The sequence below is a fragment of the Tursiops truncatus genome, chromosome 3 (genome assembly GCF_011762595.2).
Source record: "Tursiops truncatus isolate mTurTru1 chromosome 3, mTurTru1.mat.Y, whole genome shotgun sequence".
NCBI lineage: Eukaryota > Metazoa > Chordata > Mammalia > Artiodactyla > Delphinidae > Tursiops > Tursiops truncatus.
In genome coordinates, this window is record NC_047036.1 from 49045557 (window position 1) to 49065369 (window position 19813).

The 19813-nt window shown below is 34.1% G+C and overlaps 1 protein-coding gene across 9 annotated transcripts in view; it reads left to right on the forward strand.

Moving 5' to 3' along the window:
• The window catches only part of IPO11 (importin 11), a 249283-nt gene that overhangs the window by 72851 nt on the left and 156619 nt on the right, over positions 1-19813 (forward strand). For all 9 annotated transcript variants that reach the window (XM_073802150.1, XM_019929993.3, XM_073802149.1 and 6 more), the window contains exons 11-19: positions 147-299; positions 1620-1663; positions 3309-3399; positions 5503-5550; positions 6311-6416; positions 9670-9796; positions 17687-17720; positions 17932-17972; positions 19271-19387. In XM_073802150.1, coding sequence (XP_073658251.1) covers positions 147-299; positions 1620-1663; positions 3309-3399; positions 5503-5550; positions 6311-6416; positions 9670-9796; positions 17687-17720; positions 17932-17972; positions 19271-19387 — 761 coding nt within the window. The remainder of the gene's footprint in view (positions 1-146; positions 300-1619; positions 1664-3308; positions 3400-5502; positions 5551-6310; positions 6417-9669; positions 9797-17686; positions 17721-17931; positions 17973-19270; positions 19388-19813) is intronic.

Consider the following 19813-nt stretch of genomic DNA (forward strand, 5'->3'; position numbering starts at 1 on the left):
TAAAGGCAAGAGCATCTTTGAGATTTGTCCATAATATAAATGAAAATTTATACACCACTATATAGGAGGTATTTTTTAATTTAAGTTACATAATCCAACTTGGGTAGAATGTCTGTACAATTGACTTGGAAATTTTATTTTTCTAGATAGCAGCCCTGAAACTCTTGAAGCTCATAAGATTAAGATGGCATTCTTCACATATCCCACTTTGACAGAGATATGTAGAAGATTAGTCTCTCATTATTTTCTGTTAACTGAAGAAGAACTGACAATGTGGGAAGAAGACCCAGAAGGCTTTAGTAAGTATCTGTTTTTCAGTCTTTGCATGGTTCTTTTCCCCCTTCCATCAATAGATATCATTTGTTTGAATGACAGGTATAATAACACTGTATTTTAATGTAGTACTTTTGTTCTGAGAATCTTGGTTTTTAAAAGTTAGCTTATCATTCTCTCTTTATTAGCCATTAGTACAAATTGAGAAGGAGAAAATGAATGCATGTTCAAGTATATAAAATTTTTTCCAAAAACATAAAATTTTTTAGATGTTATGAATATATCCTGTAGTTTAAAACAAAAATATAAAATTAACTGTCTTTCTCTATTATCTTTGTGGTTCATTCTGTATTATTTTTTATTTGTAGAAATTTTTACTTCAGAACGAAGTTTGGAGATGAAAATTTCTGAATTGCCGAATGGATTACCTATTTAAGTTTTAATTTAAAATTAATTTTTTGATGATTAAAATGTTTTTATAGGAGTTCTTTTTATCTATATGAATTTTAGTACTAGATAGAATATCAGGTCCTTTGCTACAGAAAATCAAGGACTTGTGTACCTGATAAAGCACCTGTGTGTGAATAAAGTGTTCGTGTGTGAATTGCTTCAGCCATGGTCAGACATAGGCTAGATTTTAGCCTCTACTCATCCCTTTGGCTGGGTGCCTTTGTGTAGTTATACACGTGTTTCCAATATTTTTAGAACACCTTAAACATTTTTGTAAGACTTATCTTCTTTCTCTTTTTCATTTAAAAATATTTTAATCCATTTAGAAAATACAGCACTACACTGTATAATGCATATTTTGTTTTTGCTTTTTCTCTTAAAGTCTTATGCTTCTTATTGCTTTTTTTAATGCAGTAATATAATATTATAAGATGAAACACTGAATCCCTAGAGTTTTAAAAGTCCCTGAAGTATTTTACTTTAAATATAGGAAATTTATGGAAAATGACTAATCATTTGAACTTGTAAAACATCATTATTGTATGAAATGATTCTCAGGATTGTAATGATAGTGTATCAGGTGATGTCACATACTCTGGGAGTGACAAGTACTTTGAGCTTTCCTCCATACAGAGTTCTTAATGAAAGTAAGAATCCTTATGGATATGAGCACTTGATAGATGACTGTGATGTACACAGATACTATCTGTAGGTTATAGTAAAGAAATCTTTGTAAGGCCTTGTGTTCCCAAGCATGCGCTCTCAGTGTTATTTTAAAGCAGTTCACAGCTATATTATATTGATATTATTTAAAGTCTTTGTTTTCCAAACTGAGATTTTGGAAACATCATTATTGCATTTGTGGAGAGCATCATTTGTTATATTTTTAATTGCAGCAGTGGAAGAAACAGGAGGAGATTCTTGGAAATACAGTTTGAGGGTGAGTATTGATTGAAAGAAAAATTGATAGGGAAAAGTTTAATGCTTCTATAACTCTTAGTAGAGAATGATACTCTATTGAAGATTTCAAGCATTAAGTCAGACAGGGAACATTTATTCATAATTGCAAGAGTCCATGTTTGAGAGGAAAGTACTTAATTAAATTATGAACTTAGATCTGAAATTTTTGTTTAAGTTGGAGCTTTGCAAACTGAATTTTTCTTCATTTTACAAATTGATTGGGAAATAACTGTCATTGCAGAAGTAGGAAATGTTTTTGCAGTGAAAGCTACCTTTTTTTGGCTAGAATGATTTTTTTCCTCCTAAGTATTTCAGTAATTATAAAGCTCCTTTTGATACATTATTTCTCTTACTATCTAATATGATTCTCAGAGACCAGCCCATTGCTTTTAGTTATAGAATGCTTTTTAAATATACATTTATTGATAAGGGCAACATTTGAGGAAGATTTATCAAATGTGGTCTTTGAACTATTCTTTTTGTTGTGTTTACATAATTTACGTAATTTGCCATTATTTTCCTAAGTGTGTTACAGTTTTTAGTTTCATAAGCTTCCATAGAAAATATTAGTGCTTAAAAGTTTTTTTTTGTTTGTTTGTTTTTTGCGGTACGTGGGCCTTTCACTGTTGTGGCCTCTCCCATTGCGGAGCACAGGCTCCGGATGCGCAGGCTCAGCAGCCATGGCTTACGGGCCCAGCCGCTCCGCAGCATGTGGGATCTTCCCGGACCGGGCATGAACCCGTGTCCCCTGCATCGGCAGGCGGACTCTCAACCACTGCGCCACCAGGGAATCCCACTTAAAAGTTTTTTTAAAAAATTTTGTTGCTTTAAGTTTTTAAAACTTTCTCTTATGGAAAATGTTAAACATATTAAAAAATAGAATAATATCATGAACTCTTCTGTATTCGAAACCTATTTTATCAGTTATCAACTCATGGCTAGTCTTGTTTCATAGAAGCACTCTTTTACAAACCACTTAGATTATTTTGAAGTAAATATCTGAGATGACATGTCATTTCATCTGTACATATTTCAGTCTGTATCTGTAAGATTCCTTTTTAAACATAAAGCACAATACCTTCAACATTTAATTATACTTTATATTATGAAACATCTAGTGATTCAGTACTTTTAAGAATGAAAATGAATCATTCTTTTTATTTGTGATTTCTTTTTGTGTCTGTTAAAGGAAGAACAACTCTGGTGAATTGAATTCATGAATTGCTGTTGTTACTTAAGTCATTGCCAAGAAAATATACAGTTTTTAACATTAATTCCTGGACAGTCATTTATAATTCTGTAAATGAATGTGGCTCCAGATTGCTTTCTAGATTTAAAGAATTATTAATTAAACATGTAAATTTCTCCTCTTCACAGTTTGGCGTTTTGGAATGCATAATGCCAAATGATTGAAATAGTGAAATAAACATTCCATGTTAATAATTAAATTATTAAATTTGATTTTATTTCTGACTGTGTTTACAAAAAACAGCAATAAACTTTTTTTCAAAAAACATCAAGAATTGGAAACATAGAGTTTTAAGAATGAGTATTCTTTGCTTTAATGTAGAATTAATCAATGCAGTATACCATTGTTTTCATTAGAAATTTTTTTCCCCCAACAGCCATGCACTGAAGTATTATTTATAGATATATTCCATGAATATAACCAGACTCTTACTCCTGTACTTTTAGAAATGATGCAAACACTTCAAGGTGAGGTATATTTTGTGATACTTTGATTTATCTTTTAATTAGTGTTCAGTAAAATATTTTGAGTGCCTACTATGTGCAGTGCAGTGTTTCCTAGATCATATACTAGACATGAATTTGGGAAAGACAGAATGTGTGCTTTTCTGAAAGAGTGGCCTTCAAGATAGAAAACAAGGATGGGCAATTCACAAATAAGATAGGCCTTGAATGTGGTAATTAGATTTTGCTGTGGTAAGCATACTAGCAGCATAAACAAAATAGCAGTCAAGTATATTGGTTGGAGAAATAGTCTATTTGGAGCATGCTGTAGGAAGTAGTGGGAGAAGAAGTTAAAATAATAAATGTTATTAGCCTTAGAATAGTGGCAGTGGGAATGGAAAGAAGGTAATGCATTTAAGAGAAAATGATGAAGTGAAATTTTTAGCGCTTGATGATTGTACTTTGTACACAAGTAATTAAATTTTTTAAGTGTCACAGGTGATTTATCTTTTTTTAGTTATTTTTATTATCAGAGAGTAGTTGATTTACAATGGTATGTTAGTTTCTGCTGTACAGCAAAGTGAATCAGTTATACATATGTCCACTCTTTTCTGGATTCTATTCCCATATAGGTCATTAGAGTATTGAGTAGAGTTCCCTGTGCTACACAGTAGGTTCTTATTAGTTAGCTATTTTATGTATAGTTGTGTGTGTATGTCAGTCCTAATCTCCCAATTTATCCCTACCCCACCCCCCTTTCCCCCTTGGTAACCGTAAGTTTGTTTTCTACGTCTGTGACTCTACTTCTGTTTTGTAAATAGATTCATTTGTAAAAAGTGATTTATCACTGACTATTCTTCTATACTATAAATTTCAGAGAGGAGGCCATGAACACATCTGTGTTGTTCACACCTTGTTCCCAGCGCCTAGCACACTCAGTAACTGTTGATTGACTTTTGGCAATTAACTGACTGCTGGGCAAGGGAAAGCTATCAAAGACTATCCTGAACTTTAGAGTCTTAAACAGGTTACTTGATTGGTTTGGGCAGGAGTCACATTATAAGGGTTCAAGTATTGAGTAGGTAGTAATGTAAGGAAATAACAGCAAGAGAATCTCCTGTAGAGAAGGAGATTCCTGATCTTGTTTGTAGTATTATAAAGGGTAGCTCACTTTTTAGGCTTTTGTTTTCTCAAAAATTTAATAGAGTATTCCTGCTTAAGTTATAAACCAAGGGAAGAAATGAGCTATCAATCAAGTTTTTTGTGTTCGTTTTTAAGGATAATTTGAATAATAATTGTATTTTCAGTTTTTCTTGAACCACTGTAGGAAAGTGGGTAAGCTAATTAGGTTACACTGTGGTAAGCTGCTCTATGGGGTGGTAAGGTTTTCAGTAATTTCAGTTTAGTTATTTTCTTTCTAGTTTTGGAGCAATTTGCTTATTTGGGGCTGTACTTAACTCTAGTATTTGGACTAGTGAGCTTAAGAAATCATATTTAGCAGCAGAAAGGTGCTTTGTTAAACTTGCTAGAAAACTTTCTATTCTAAAGAAATATACTAACTAAGTAAACTGTATTTTTTCCTGTCTTAACCATGGTAGTCTCCTTTCTGGAGAGTAGTGCAGAGACTGCCGGCTTTTATTCTGAAGTTTTCACATTATGTAATGGCTCTCGTTTTTCTGTTTGTACTTTGCATTTTGTTGTTAACCCTTTAATGTATTGTCATAACCTGGTTTATTTTTTATGTTTAGAACTTCTTGTGTGAATTGCCCATACTTGTTCTTTTTTTTTTCTATTGTGGGATTCATCTTTTTATTCTTTCTAAGAATTATCTCTTATAATCAGGGTACAATACAATAGTTAGCAATTTGGCATACATTTTTCTAGAACGCTGCTTGACATAACATTTTCCATATATGTTATAATGATTTTTAAAAATTGTAATATAGCTTTACATGTTGTATCTGTGTTCTCTAACGGTGATGGTAACAAAACTTAAACTTTCTCTTTACACCTACATGTAATATCACAAAATATATTGTACTTAATGAATTGAGAAACTAACAAATTGAATTTAAATATCTTTTAAAAACTAGTTTTATTTACGTTTGCTGATACTTATTTTTTCAGGGCCCACTAACGTGGAAGATATGAATGCACTGTTAATCAAAGATGCTGGTATGTTAAACGAAAATGATTTAGAAACATTTCTTCAGAAGATGATGTGTCTCTTTTGTGGCAGGTGTTATGCTGGGAGAGTTGGGATGCAAAGATACCTTAAATTTAGGAGCTGCCTGGTGGTGGAGATAGCCAAGTAAACAGACAGTTGATTATAACATAGTATCAGTTGATTAATGCTACAATAGGTGGTAATTATGTAGTACTGTGGAAAACTACAAGGTAGTTTTGGTGTACCCAGGGAAAGGCTCCTAAAGAAGTGTTCTGTGCGAACACAGGATAAGTGAGAGTTAATAAGGGGGAGGGGGCGGTTCCAGACAGAAGGAGCAGTAGGGACAGAAACTTGAAGGGAAGAGGAACAAGTCCAGTTAAGTTTTGAATTGGGTGTATTTTTGTTTAATTGGAACATGGAATTTAATGGGTTGTGGTGAGAGAAGAGGCTGGAAAGAGGATAATTAGGGACCCCATAGTATAAAATATTGCATCTATTTGGAAGCAGATGTTGTTTTTATAATTTGACTTGAATATTTTTAAATGAATGTAATTTTCTGTTTGAAAGCACTGAGTATTTAAGAAAAACATAAAGTAACTTAAATAATGTTTCTAAAATGTCTGTTTAAATAATTCCCCAGATTAACATATTGTAGATTTCTCTCTATTAACATATTACATATTTCAAAGTAGTCCTTAAGGCTTATTTTCTTGCATAAGGACAATTAGCATTTTGCCCAGTATCTGAAATTAAATTTTTTCTTCTTAGTGTATAATGCTGTTGGATTAGCGGCTTATGAGCTGTTTGACAGTGTTGATTTTGATCAGTGGTTTAAAAACCAGCTTCTTCCAGAATTACAAGTCATTCACAATAGGCAAGTATAAAACTCTGTGTTTGTTATATACTTATTTCATCTTATTGATTTTCTAATGAAGACAAGAAAGCATGAAAATTGCTTAAAATTTTAAAAAAGTCATAGTCTGACTTAGCTGATAGTGTCCAGTGTAGAAAGGAATAAGATTTGTGAATCTTATAATTGAAAAATAAGCAAAATCGTTTCTTGTTATTTTACTTCAAATGTGAATTGTGACATGTATGAAGTATTTGATGTTACATAAGCTAGTTTGCAGGAGGAAATTTTTGTTTTTTAGTTTTGTTTTGTTTTGTTTTTTTTAATTTATTTTTTATACAGCAGGTTCTTATTAATTATCTATTTTATACATATTAGTGTATACATGTCAATCCCAGTCTCCCAGTTCATCCTACCACCACCCCCTTGCCCCCCACCCCCGCTTTCCCCCCTTGGTGTCCATACGTTTGTTCTCTACATCTGTGTCTCTATTTCTGCCTTGGAAACCAATTCATCTGTACCATTTTTATAGATTCCACACATATGCGTTAATATACGATATTTGTTTTTCTCTTTCTGACTGACTTCACTCTGTATGACAGTCTCTAGATCCATCCACGTCTCTACAAATGACCCCATTTCGTTCCTTTTTATGGCTGAGTAATATTCCATTGTATATATGTACCACAGCTTCTTTATCCATTTGTCCGTTGATGGGCATTTAGGTTGCTTCCATGACCTGGCTATTGTAAATAGTGCTGCAGTGAACACTGGGGTGCATGTGTCTTTTTGAATTATGGTTTTCTCCAGCTGTATGCCCAGTAATGGGATTTGCAGGAGGAAATTTTATGCAGAGGTAACAGAAGATGGAGATCTCTGAATTCTAGAAAGAAATTGTATACAAAAGGAAGCCAATTGGAGACTTAATAGAGGCTAGGCCTGATGCCAGAAGTAGCCTAACCAAAGTAACATCCATCAAAGGTGACTGCCTTGGGATCACACGGAGAGAGCATACTGCAAGTCTTTGGGGAGAAGGAGTTGCAGAGACACCATGGCAAAAAGTATTTGGACACACATTAGGCTTGTATTGAGGTGCCTAATTCAGTAGTACAGATCTATCTGACATTTAGTAGGGTTTTTGCCCAATTCTTCTGTTGCATATACATTTAAATACTTGCCTAATTATTTTAATTTTAGGTACTGAATGAGTAAAATGGAAGGGAAAGGGTCTTTCATAATTTTTAAAATTTTTCTTCATTTAAAATTAGACACCTAAAAAAAATTCCAAGATACTTTTTTCTTGTTTTGAATCGTGCAGTTCTAGTGATTTATTTCTGTAGATGTGGTACTTGTCAGGATGCCTAGCATATAGTCATAGATCAGTTAACATATCTTGACTACTTTAATAAATGAATAGAAAACTATCTATATATGGATCATTTTATAAATATTTAGAGCCATAGAATTGTAGAGCTGGAGACACTTTAAAAGTAATTTTGACCATTAAGTAGCTATCCATTCAGTTATTCAGTCATTTATTCAATCAAATATTTTCAGCACTGGAATTTGCTGTGTCCTGTAGAGGCAGTGGTGAATAAGATGGGCTTCAATTCTGCCCTCAGAGAGCTAGTGAGCCTCTGTTGGAGAGAAAGCCTTTAGTAGGGAGACACATGTGCACTTTGCTTGTCCTTAAACCCTTATAGGCTGTTTAGTCTAGACTGATCAACCATGTATTAATTACATGTTGAAATGATAATATTTTGGATATATTGCAATAAATAAAAATATTAAATTTTCACATGTATCTTTTTACTTATTTTAATGTGGGTACTAACAAATTTAAAATTGCATATTTGGCTTGCATTATATTTCTTTTGGACAGAACTGAACTAGACCAGTATTTCTCAAACTTTAATGTGCATATGAATCACCTGGTGATCTTGTTAAAATGCAGGTTCTGGTTTAGTTTATCAGTCTGGGTCAGATTGTGTGATTCTGTCACACTTCCAGATAATGATACTGCGGTCCAGGAACCACACTTTGAGGAACAAACTGACTCCTATTCTTAACTTTGCCCAGAAGTGACTGTCATCTTGGAATTTGAACCTTTCTGAGCTTCATTCTCTTTGTCGAGAACAGAATGTTGAATGTGGTAATCCCAGAGATCTCAATCCAAAATTAAAGACTCTGTGGTTCCTTCCTTTACTCTACACAAGTCTTGTTTACTTCCACCTCTGGGACTTTGTTCAAATTGCCCCTGTCCCCTGAAGTGGCGTCTTTTCAGTTTTTTGCCCCAAATGCTATTTATCTTAAAGACTGTTCAAATCCCATCTCCTTCTGCCTGCTCTTCTCTCTTTCGTTTCTGCAATCCTAGTATATAGGTTTGTAGTCTTTAATTCTTTTAGGTATGTTAAACATTTTGAAAGCAGGGAATACACTTCTTTTGGAACTTAGTGAATAATTCTTTTTACGTGTTTAATCATATAAGATTATAATTTTCTAAAAAATGTGGTATATTCATTAGTTTGCTACATTTTCACCCAGAAATAAATATCATCTTGCCACTAAAATAAATATAATATCAAGAAGAGACTTTGTGGGTGGAATTCTTGGACACAAGTGATTTTTCTCTTTGCCTAAAGAACCTTCCTTTTCTTTAGCAAAGATGGCCATAGAGAAACAAGTATATGTACATGTTACTGTAAATGTTTTATAACTTAAAAAATACAAATCATTATTTTGGTAATCTGAGTCACAATTTGTAATTGGGCACCTTTTACAAAATTAGAAACTTTAGCTGAAATCAGTATAAATTTATATGCATATTTTATATGTCTAGAGATTTCTCACAGTGTTCTGAAAATAATCTTTTATGAGATTAACAGAATTGGAATTGGAAAATTCCTTTATTATTACTTTTTGGGGCCTGTCCAGCCTTAGGGTTTGGAACATTTGCTGGTTATACCTATTTAGATTAACTTTTTTTGGTTACTTTAAGGAACAGAAGTGGACTTGGTTTTTATGTACATAACTATGTTGTAATTCTTTAATACAAAATAATCAGATTTACAATATATCTGCCTAAGAATTTTCAGTTTTTCAAATCAGAACTTTGTTAGTATTTATACTGTGGTACATTTAAAAGTGCTTTTAAACTTTTATATAAAAATGCATATTGTTTTCTTACTACATTTTAGATTTAAACGATGAAATATACTAAGTGAAATAGGCTTCTTAAAATATGTAACCTTTTAATTTCATGATTTTCCCTATCTAGGTATAAGCCATTGCGACGCAGGGTGATTTGGCTCATTGGTCAGTGGATTTCTGTGAAATTCAAGTCTGACTTAAGACCCATGTTATATGAGGCAATTTGTAACTTGCTTCAGGATCAAGACTTAGTGGTATGTTGCTTAAAGGTTTTAAAAAAGTTATTTTTATAAGTTTAACGTATGTTAAAGTTCAAATTCAGAAGTGGTTTATATCTTTCTTTAGAATGTTGGTGGCCTTTCAGTGCTGTAGTTATTCCTTGGTGAGTAGTTTGATTTGAGGGAAAAAAGTCCTTTGATTATTTTTTGCCCTTCTCATCACTAGTAAATTAAAAAAAATTTAACCAAACTCTACTAATCTAAAATTATAATTTTTTAATAAGAATAAAAGAAGGCAGTTTTTAAAAAATCCTTTTATAGCTTTACGTGTCCTTTTTCTTATTCAGAATAGAATTTGTCATTTTTACATTTAAGATAACACCATAATCTGTTTCACCCTTACTATTGATTTTTTCTTTGTCTCTCAGTTTTGGGGTTTGTTTGTTTGCCTTTGGAATTGTTTATTTTAGGACTTTATGTATAGTGTTCACATAATATTCTTGATTTTGTGTTACTGAAAACTTGATAATGACGTCTTTGTTGCTTCTTTTGTTCCCCTTCAAGGCAAGTAGGTTTGCTGCTTTATTGTATGTCATTTACTCAGAGGGTTTTTTTAAAAAATATTTATTTATTTATTTGGTTGCATCAGGTCTTAGTTGCATCAGGCAGGCTCCTTAGTTGTGGCATTGGAACTCTTAGTTACAGCATGAATGTGGACTCTAGTTCCCTGACCAGGGATCGAACCCCGGCCCCCTGCATTGGGAGCGTGGAGTCTTATCCACTGTGCCACCAGGAAGTCCCCAAAGAGGTTTTTTTTTTTTTGCGGTACGCAGACCTCTCACTGTTGTGGCCTCTCCCATTGCGGAGCACAGGCTTCGGACACGCAGGCTCCGCAGCCATGGCTCACAGGCCCAGCCGTTCCACGGCATGTGGGATCTTCCCATACCGGGGCACGAACCCGTGTCCCCTGCATCAGCAGGCGGACTCTCAACCACTGCGCCACCAGGGAAGCCCGCCAAAGAGGTTTTTTAAAAGAAGTTCAGCATAGCGTGGAATAGTATCCTCCCCCCACCCCACCCCCACCGTTGGTGCTTTATTTTATGCCTGAGTAAATATATTCATGACTTACTGTACATTTTCTTTGTCTTGTGCTTAGGTTTGACTCCAGCATAGTCTTTAAAAAGTGAATCTGGTTGATTTTTTTTCTGAGCTTCAAATTATTTTTAGATAAAATTAAATGATTCCACCCCCCCTGCCCAAATTTTGCTAAGATCTTGTTTAATCATTTCTCAATATACCACCTTCTAAAAAAATTTCGAACCTACCCAATTATCCTGTTTTTCAGCAAAGGCTTGGGTCATACTTTTCTTGTTTTCACATGTGTGCCATGATAATATAAACTACTTTTAATGTTCAACAAAGGAAAACATAATTAGAGAAATTACAAAATTAAGAAAACATTATAATTGCAGAAGCAGTGATACATTCTAAAAGCAAATAGAACTGATTTTTGGATTTTCTACTTAAATGTTACCTACTTTGTGTAAATAATTGAGAATTTAAATATCATTCTGTAATTATTAAATAGTTTAAGCATCCCATGCTTAAACAAGAGAATCCAGTTTTATTTTACCATGTTTAAATTCTTAGAAGTTTGTTAATATAATAAAACTTAGCTGTTTCTAAGAATACTATTTGCTGGAATTAATTTACTTTTGTAATACCTTTAGAATAAAGCATTTGTAAGATTTAAGTTTTGTTTTCCTAGTTGGAAATATTATTTGCTGTTCTATCAGTGGTATCAGAGAGAAGACATTAAATGCTTCATGAAAGTGTTACAGAAGATTTAAATTTCAGGTCAGTTTTCTGTGGGAAAGAGAAATTTCTTGGATCTTATATTCTTTTTTTAATGAGTCTATTAGGAGACAAGTGAAGAGAAAATGAGTCATTTAGGTCAGCACTTTAAAAGCAGAACGTTAAATCTGTCACATCAGTAAACATTATTGGGGGAAAAGGGTTTCATGGCCAGTTAAGTTTGGAAAACACTGGACTAAATATTCAAATAATCCTCTTTACTGTAGAACCCATAAGAATCTTTAAAATGTACATCTGTGTAGTGACTATCCAAGGTGACAAAAACATTAATATACAAGGAATATACTTTGAGGAATGCTGCTGTAGATATAGATTTGCCCTTTTCCTGTATGTCTTCCAGTGGCTGCATCTCATTTTTACACTTTTACAGTTTTGGCCTGCCAGAATTATTTTCTTATAACTTCTTAAGAAGACAGTGTTTTGTAAGACACTAAGTTCATGGTGCGTACATTGTGTCCCCCCCCTTTTTTTAAGTACATTTAAGATCAATAGTATATAAGATATACTATTCTAATTTCAACCTGTGAGAAACGCTGGCTAATGAAATGTGGGAAGATACCTTATACATACAGACATACACAACAATGTACAGGCATTCAGACGTACATGCACAAACATACATGAGTGCATTTGTATGTATATACACATATATACACACACAAAGTATATAGATTCTGATGAATCTAAATCTTCTTTGGCTTTCAGAGTCTATGTTCTCTTGCTTGATTGCTGCTGTTATGGAGTTGGGATACATTTAACTAGTTGTCTACATGGCTTCCTAGTCTTATAGCCGTGTTATTACAAGGCTTGCTGTGGCAGAATAGAAATAGTGCAGCAACTGGAGAAAGCAACTTCCCCAGTTGGTATAGGACTCTATAAATTTTTTTTTTTTTTTTTTTTTGAGCAGAAGAAGGTTTATTGCAGGGCCAGACAAGGAGAATGGGTGACTTGTGCTCAAAACCCCCTAACTCAGGACTCTATAAAATTTTATAATGTCAGAAGCTACTGGGTAGAGTAAATATCTCTGATAGTTGCATGATAGTGTTGTTTGATCTGGAGGAATATAATGCAAATTGAGTGAAATTTTTTTGGTTTATTTGAAATAGTGTTATAACTTTTCATCAGTATTTAGCAATTAAAACTTGATCTAGGCATAATGGGCAAGCATTTATAATATTGCAGTATTTGGAAACTTTTTTTGTAATAAATGTTGGGAATTTTGATTCGGTGTAAGATAATGCTACTTTGAAAACCTTAACTTCTAAGCTTCTTTTTTTTTTTTAAATTAATTTATTTTTGGCTGCATTGGGTCTTTGTTGCTTCCTGCAGGCTTTTTCTAGTTGTGGTGAACGGGGGCTACTCTTCACTGTGATGCACAGACTTCTCATTGTGGTGGCTTCTCTTATTGCAGAGCATGGGCTCTAGGCGCTTGGTCTTCAGTAGTTGTGGCATGCGGGCTCAGTAGTTGTGGTGCGCGGGCTCTAGAGTGCAGTCTCAGTAGCTGTGGTGCGCAGGCTCAGTAGCTGTGGCATACAGGCTTAGTTGCTCAGCAGCATGTGGGATCTTCTCGGACCAGGGATTGAACCCCTGTCCCCTGCATTGGCAGGGGGATTCTTAACCACTGCGCCACCAGGGAAGTCCCGAGCAGAGGTTCTTAATTTCAGTATAATTGGATTTATTGATTTCCTTTTTTTGATTTTCTTTTTGTTTCTTGTTTAATAAATCCGTTTTCTTCACACGTTCTTTATTCCATCTGGGATTTATTTTTCGACATGATATATCAAGTAAGATTCCATTTTTATTAATTTTTTATAAGGACAACAGTGGTACAATGCTTTATTGAAAAATCCATTAAAAAATATCTTCTGCATGCTTTCTTCCATCCCTCTTAGAACATGTTACTTAGTAGATGCAGTGCTTATGGCAAGTTTCAGATTTGAGAATGTTGTTACCACAGGGTAAACAGAATGACTAAATTTTAGGTGAAAGGAACTTTCTTTTCCTGGGAACCCCAGAGGATTCTCTAACCAGAATATTTGATTTACATACTTGGTTTCTTTAGTGGTAAGGTTTCTGATCCAGTAATAACCTTTCAATTTCAGAAATTATAAGTAATTAAAAATTTTTTTTGTTTTACTTAGGTTATTTATGCAACCTTCAATAAAACAAGCAGGAAGCTACTTAAAAATTAGCATCAGTGTACTCTTTCAGCCTTGTAAGAGGCAGTGTATAATGTAGACTGTGGTACAGCCAGAAGGTTTATAGTTTGGGGGTGGGGTGTGTGGGGGTTATTGTCTGTCAGGCAGAGGAAAGGCCATCTTCATGGGCAGGTTGACTACCAGCATAGAAATAGGGAGTTTTTCAGGTGGAAAGCCAGTTGATGGAGTTTAAGAAGGGACTTTGAGTGGCATGTACATGACTGTAGCAAACCCTGAATTCACTGTGGGAGGTGCAGCTGGGATCTGGGCAGAGGTATTTTTAACAAGGTACATTGAAATTCTCCTGTCTTTCCACTCTTCTGCCTTATATGGGTCTCCCAGTTCTGTCACACTTTCTTACAGTTTCAAGTTTTCCCACTTGACCATCCTTTGTGTCTCAAAAAAACTGTTACAGGTTTTAAACTCTGTGTTAGTCTGTGTTTTCACAAAATGAATTCTAAATTCACTTATATTCAGCAAATATGTTGGGTAAGATGTTGTGGAAAAAACCCGAGCGAACTTTAGGGCCAACCCAGTAATTTCCGAAGGAAATATCAAAAATATGTGTTTGAGGGCTTCCCTGGTGGTGCAGTGGTTGAGAGTCTGCCTGCCGATGCAGGGGACATGGGTTCGTGTCCCGGTCCGGGAAGATCCCACGTGCAGCGGAGCGGCTGGGCCCGTGAGCCATGGCCGCTGAGCCTGCGCGTCCGGAGCTTGTGCTCCGCAGCGGGAGAGGCCACAACAGTGAGAGGCTCGTGTACCGCAAAAAGAAAAAAAAAAAATGTGTTTGAGACATCAAGGTATTAGGGCACTCTAAAACCAGGAAGAAAGGAAACTTTAATCTAGTAACTTTCTTATAGTCCATTTTGGTTTTGTAATGATGTGTGTGGTATCCATATTATATGAAAATGAGCTTTAAAATGTTTTTCTTAAAAGGAGATGAAAATATGGAAGGTGCTTTTTATCCTTTTAGGAAAGTTATTTACATGTGTATTTCAGAAGAAAATATGTAATTCAGTGATCTTGACTGCATAATAGAGTAAAAATAGTACCATAATAGTACCAAGTAATAAAAGAGCCGATGAGTAGGATAATATTATTCATATTAGTATCTCTTTCCATGCCTAGCATAGAATCAGAAAATTAGAAAATGTTTATTGAAAGAGTTAAGAGATAAGGATAAAACATTATAAAATTATTATTCTGTTTCTTTTCAGCAGAGAAATATAATCTATTTCATAATTATTCTCTCATGTTTGCCTTACTTACATTTTCCTGGTGGTCTCAAGTCCCTGAGACATTGCCATTTATTTCAGGTCCCAGCTCCATGCTCACTCCTCTAGTGTGTGGAATTCCCTTCACTGCTATGGGCAGGCTGTAGTAGTGGTCAAGCATTAGGCTGCTCCAAGCCTAGAACTCAAATCAACCACCCTGACAGTTATGCCAAGGCTCATTCTCATGCTGGACACCGAAGTTTCTGGTTACTCTTGCCTTTATGTAGCAGTCTTCTTTGGAAGTAGTGTTGACCTGTGATTTCTTCTTGTTCATTTCTCTGTTGCTGTCATGCTTCTCTGGGATTCTTCCAATGATTCTGATGGCTTGATGGCACTTGTTTGCCCCAGTATGGAATTAGTTTGTTATCTTCTTAGAACTTTTCTGATGTTTCAGCTGAAGGGGTAGGGTAGACTCAGGCTGAGTTACAGTCTAGATATGGTTCTGGATACTTCGGGTTTCATTCTCCTTCAAAAAGCTAGGTTTATTCTATGAAAAGTTATGTTTGGAGTCTGGTTAAGGGAAGATTGTTTTTGTTTTGTTTCGTATTCTTGCATTTATTTATCAAGTATATATTGAATCATGTCTTGGAAATTGTGTTAGATGATCTTCTGCCAATCTTCTGTCACAGTCCCCAACTATTCATTCTGTAAATTCAGGTCCTGATTTTTTTTCCCTGTTACTTGTGAATTGCTGCAAAGTTTATTGTCTCTATGCAGTAAGTACTTCCTATTTCTTTTATAGCTCAGGAATAGCTAATTTTGTTCTTATTTGTGTTTGTCATATTTTAAATGCTTCTCTCTTTTCTTAAACTGTGTGCTTTTTGTTTTCCCTTATGATCTGGCTTCCTAGTCTTGCAGTTAAGCTAGAGTGCATCATGATTAATTTCATCTTTTTCTCTGCATGCAGTACTGCACTGACTTCTTCCCTTTGTTAGGAGGGAAAACACAGATAGTTTTCATTCAGATGTCTCTTTCCTATACTTATTTATGTAAATGTCATCGTTATGGGTTAAATGCATCTCTGGTCCTTTTGTGGACGAAGATCAAGAGAGATTGAAGGGTTAGTGTGCTGACAGTTTGATTTCCTTTTGGGGGGCACTTTCAAGTCCTGGTGTTTGTGAATTAAATTATTGCCACAGTGCCAGTTATATGCCTTACACTGTACTAAATGCTGACAATTTGAAGATGACTAGAAATAGTTCATGTCCTCAGGGGGATTATCCTGTTCTTAAGCTCTTCACATTAGCCATTTTTATTGATAATTATTTAATATCTGGGTGTTTTTTTCCCCTGCTAGATTGTAAGCTTTTTGAGGACAAGGACTAGGTGTGTCTTACTCAGCATTTTTTCCCACAGCACCCAACACAATGCCTGGGAGTTATAGTTCCTTGTTGAATATTTTTAATTGCATGAGTATGTCATCTTTTCATTAGGTCATTTCATAGTAGAACACTTAGCATAGTGCTTTGCATGTATTGGATAATCAGCACATTTGTTAAATCATTAAAAAATCTAGAAATATTCATATTACCTTTAGAAACAGTGAATAAAAAGAAAAGGCAGGTGAGAAAACATCTGCACTCTAGGCTCTTAGAATCTGTGGATTTGGAACTAGAGTACTTAACATTTGATGAATATGCCTAATCAGCACCTCAAGACCTCAGAAGCTCCTATAAAATGATCAAAACTGTTTCTTTGTGGAAAATGGCTGCAAAGGAAAAACCAGTTGCTGTTACAGGTGTGGGAAGCATAGCAGCAATCTAAGAAAGTAATGGCTCTTAGCCAGGAAATAAAAGTTTTAGATACATTATTTTACAGAGCAGCGTATAGCATTTAATCATGGCTTGAGTTCATGTTACTTGGTGTGGAAACTGAGTGTGGTAGCCCATGCCCATTTAGCTGGTCAAGTCACAGGTAAAACTCTAAAAGAAATAGGAAGATTATGCTGTCATGATATGATTTTCCCAGGTAACATGCTGATACACAAAGAAAGTGTGATTTGGCAAGGTTAAGAGCTTGTACAAACCTTTCTGTATTTGTGAACTTTGGGATTTAGAAAATATCAGACTTCATCTTTTGGTTATTTCAGGGACTTCCTGTAATTGAGGTTACAAATGGGAATTTGTGTGCTTTTTCCTCCTCCCTCTTCCTTCTCTTCTCCTCCCTCACTCTTCACTTATACATCCACCAGCTTCTCCAAGCCCACCCTGCTTTCCTGCTTCTCTTCTCTGCTTCTCAACCTTCCCTTTCCCTCTGACACCATCTTCACACTCTTTTCTCTCAGTGCCACACTCTCCACAGTGTTATGGCAAATTAGTTTTCTTCCTGGAAGCACTCACTGGATTAAAGACTACTTTAAGCAAATTATGGGAAACTGAGAAGGGTGGGAATTGACACTATTTTACTTTTTCTTTTTAGTCCTTGCTAAATAAGGAGAATGTCCTTTTATTTCTAGATGTTAATGTACTCTGTGACTTTAAGTAGATAAAGTGATTTGCAGTAAATTTTTTTGTCATTCATTATTAATGATGTTTAGTAATTCTAGAATGATTCGTAATTCACAGTATACTTTCTTTTAGGTCCGTATTGAAACAGCTACCACTCTGAAGTTAAATATCCTTTAAAAACTTTTAAAACACTTCATTGCAAAGAATTTTAACAACAATTTAAAATTGTTACTTATTTTTAAAATTAATTTATGAGGTAGTTTAAAATGTAATTTTGGATTGGTTTGTTGTATTTGGTTTTTACATATACTTTATCCTGATAAATTTCATATATTCTGAATTTCATATATTCTCAGTATTCCTTAACTGCTCTTCACCTGTTGATGATTTTGAGTTTAGAACAGATCAGTTTCTACCGGTAAGAATATTTATTTCTAGGTTTTATAACAATTTCTGCTTATGTCTTTTAGAATGTTGTGTTATTTTATAGCTGAAATTATATATGTAGTATCAGTTATTTATTAAAGTTGCATTGAAAAGTATATTAGATTTTTTGGAAGTGATTGCTTTTATTGGTAACTTTAATTTGAAATAGTTTACTTTTATTCTGCTTGTTTTTTGTTTAGTTATCTTGTCATCTATTTTGGAGTGGACTGCTGAACTTTTTTTCTCACAATTATAAAACAGTAATTTCACTTCATGTTTGTCTGTTACTTTTCATCCTTAGGTTATCCCCCTCTGTTGTCTGTGTATGTATGTCTATCCTACACTAGATTGCAAATTACTTGAAAAGCAGAATACCAAGTCTTACTCATTTCTTTTTTTCCTTCACTCAACTCTCAGCACCTAGCGTGGTGTTTTCACATAATTGGTACTCAGTGAGCTCTTGTTAAATATGTCAGTAAGGTTGGCGCGTTAGTGTTTGTTTTTCTTGAGAGGACTAAACAAGAAGAAAACTTTATGATAAAATGTCTACTTATATTTCTTATGGGGTCATAGATGGGAAAACTTGTAGAGCAGAAATTTTTCTTTAATAAAAGAATCACTAGGTATTTTTGGATGAAAGAAATATGTTTTACCAATCTATATAAAAATGAACCAGATATGTGAAAGAACAAATGTTTATGTATCTGGCATCCTGTGATTTGTTAACTCCTACTATAATTTTCAAGATGTAGGAGTTAAAAGCCAGACATAGGATTTTTGTTTTCGATTTCCTAATCAGAAATATTCTGTTGTTCTTAGAATTACAAGTATTTATCTACAAAAGTTTATATCTCTGCGCAGCATATGTTAAGGGCCACATGAGACGGCTGGTATGTGATTGCAATAATGGCATTCCTTTTGCTTTAATGAGTAGACTTTGCAGAACAATAGGCATATGTGGAAAACCAATGACAAAGTGCTGTTAAAAGTTGGGTTTAGCAGTATAAAATTTATACATAAAACGTTTAGATACAGTTTTCCTCTGAAAACATTACTCAGTGTCTAGATGAATTAAATTCTAAAATGGACACATTTAACAGCAATAAAGAAAAAAATCACTGCCCTAAATGTTGGCACCTTGATCATTTTGAAGTTGTATAGGTAATGCTAAGGTTTTGTCTATTTGTCTTGTATTGCTTTGATATTATGATTTAGTTTTATTTCTTATTTCATTATGTAAAAGTTTTTACATTTCTATTCCAAACTTTTATTTTTTCTTTTTACCTACAGTATTTGGAAACCATGTTCACACTACTTTTTCAGTTACTGCAGCAAGTTACAGAATGTGACACAAAGATGCATGTTTTACATGTCCTTTCTTGTGTGATTGAAAGAGTAAACATGCAGGTAATTTTGTTGTAAAGCATGAAAATAGATGTTAGAGGAGTAAGTAGAGTATATATAGAATTCATTAATATCTTTGCTTTATATATGTTGTTTAAGTGTTAAAACATCATTAAAATGATTCTCATAGGTTGTGATTTCAGTTATGTATCAAAATTGACATTTATGCTTGAGTTTTTATAAAATGACCTAAGAAAATTAAAATTAAAAAATAAAAACTTGGATCAGCAATGTAGAGGTGTTTATTAGAAAGCAAAATTATATATCTCTTAGAAAATTCAGTTTATATTTAATAATACTTCTTAAAATTTAGTGTGTTTGAGTGCATAGTCACAAGTGTCTGTCAGCAAATGCAAATATTCGCAGAAGTCTATTATTTGTACCTTAAAAATTGAGTGTGTTTTGCAGTCTAGTCCACATTATATCCAT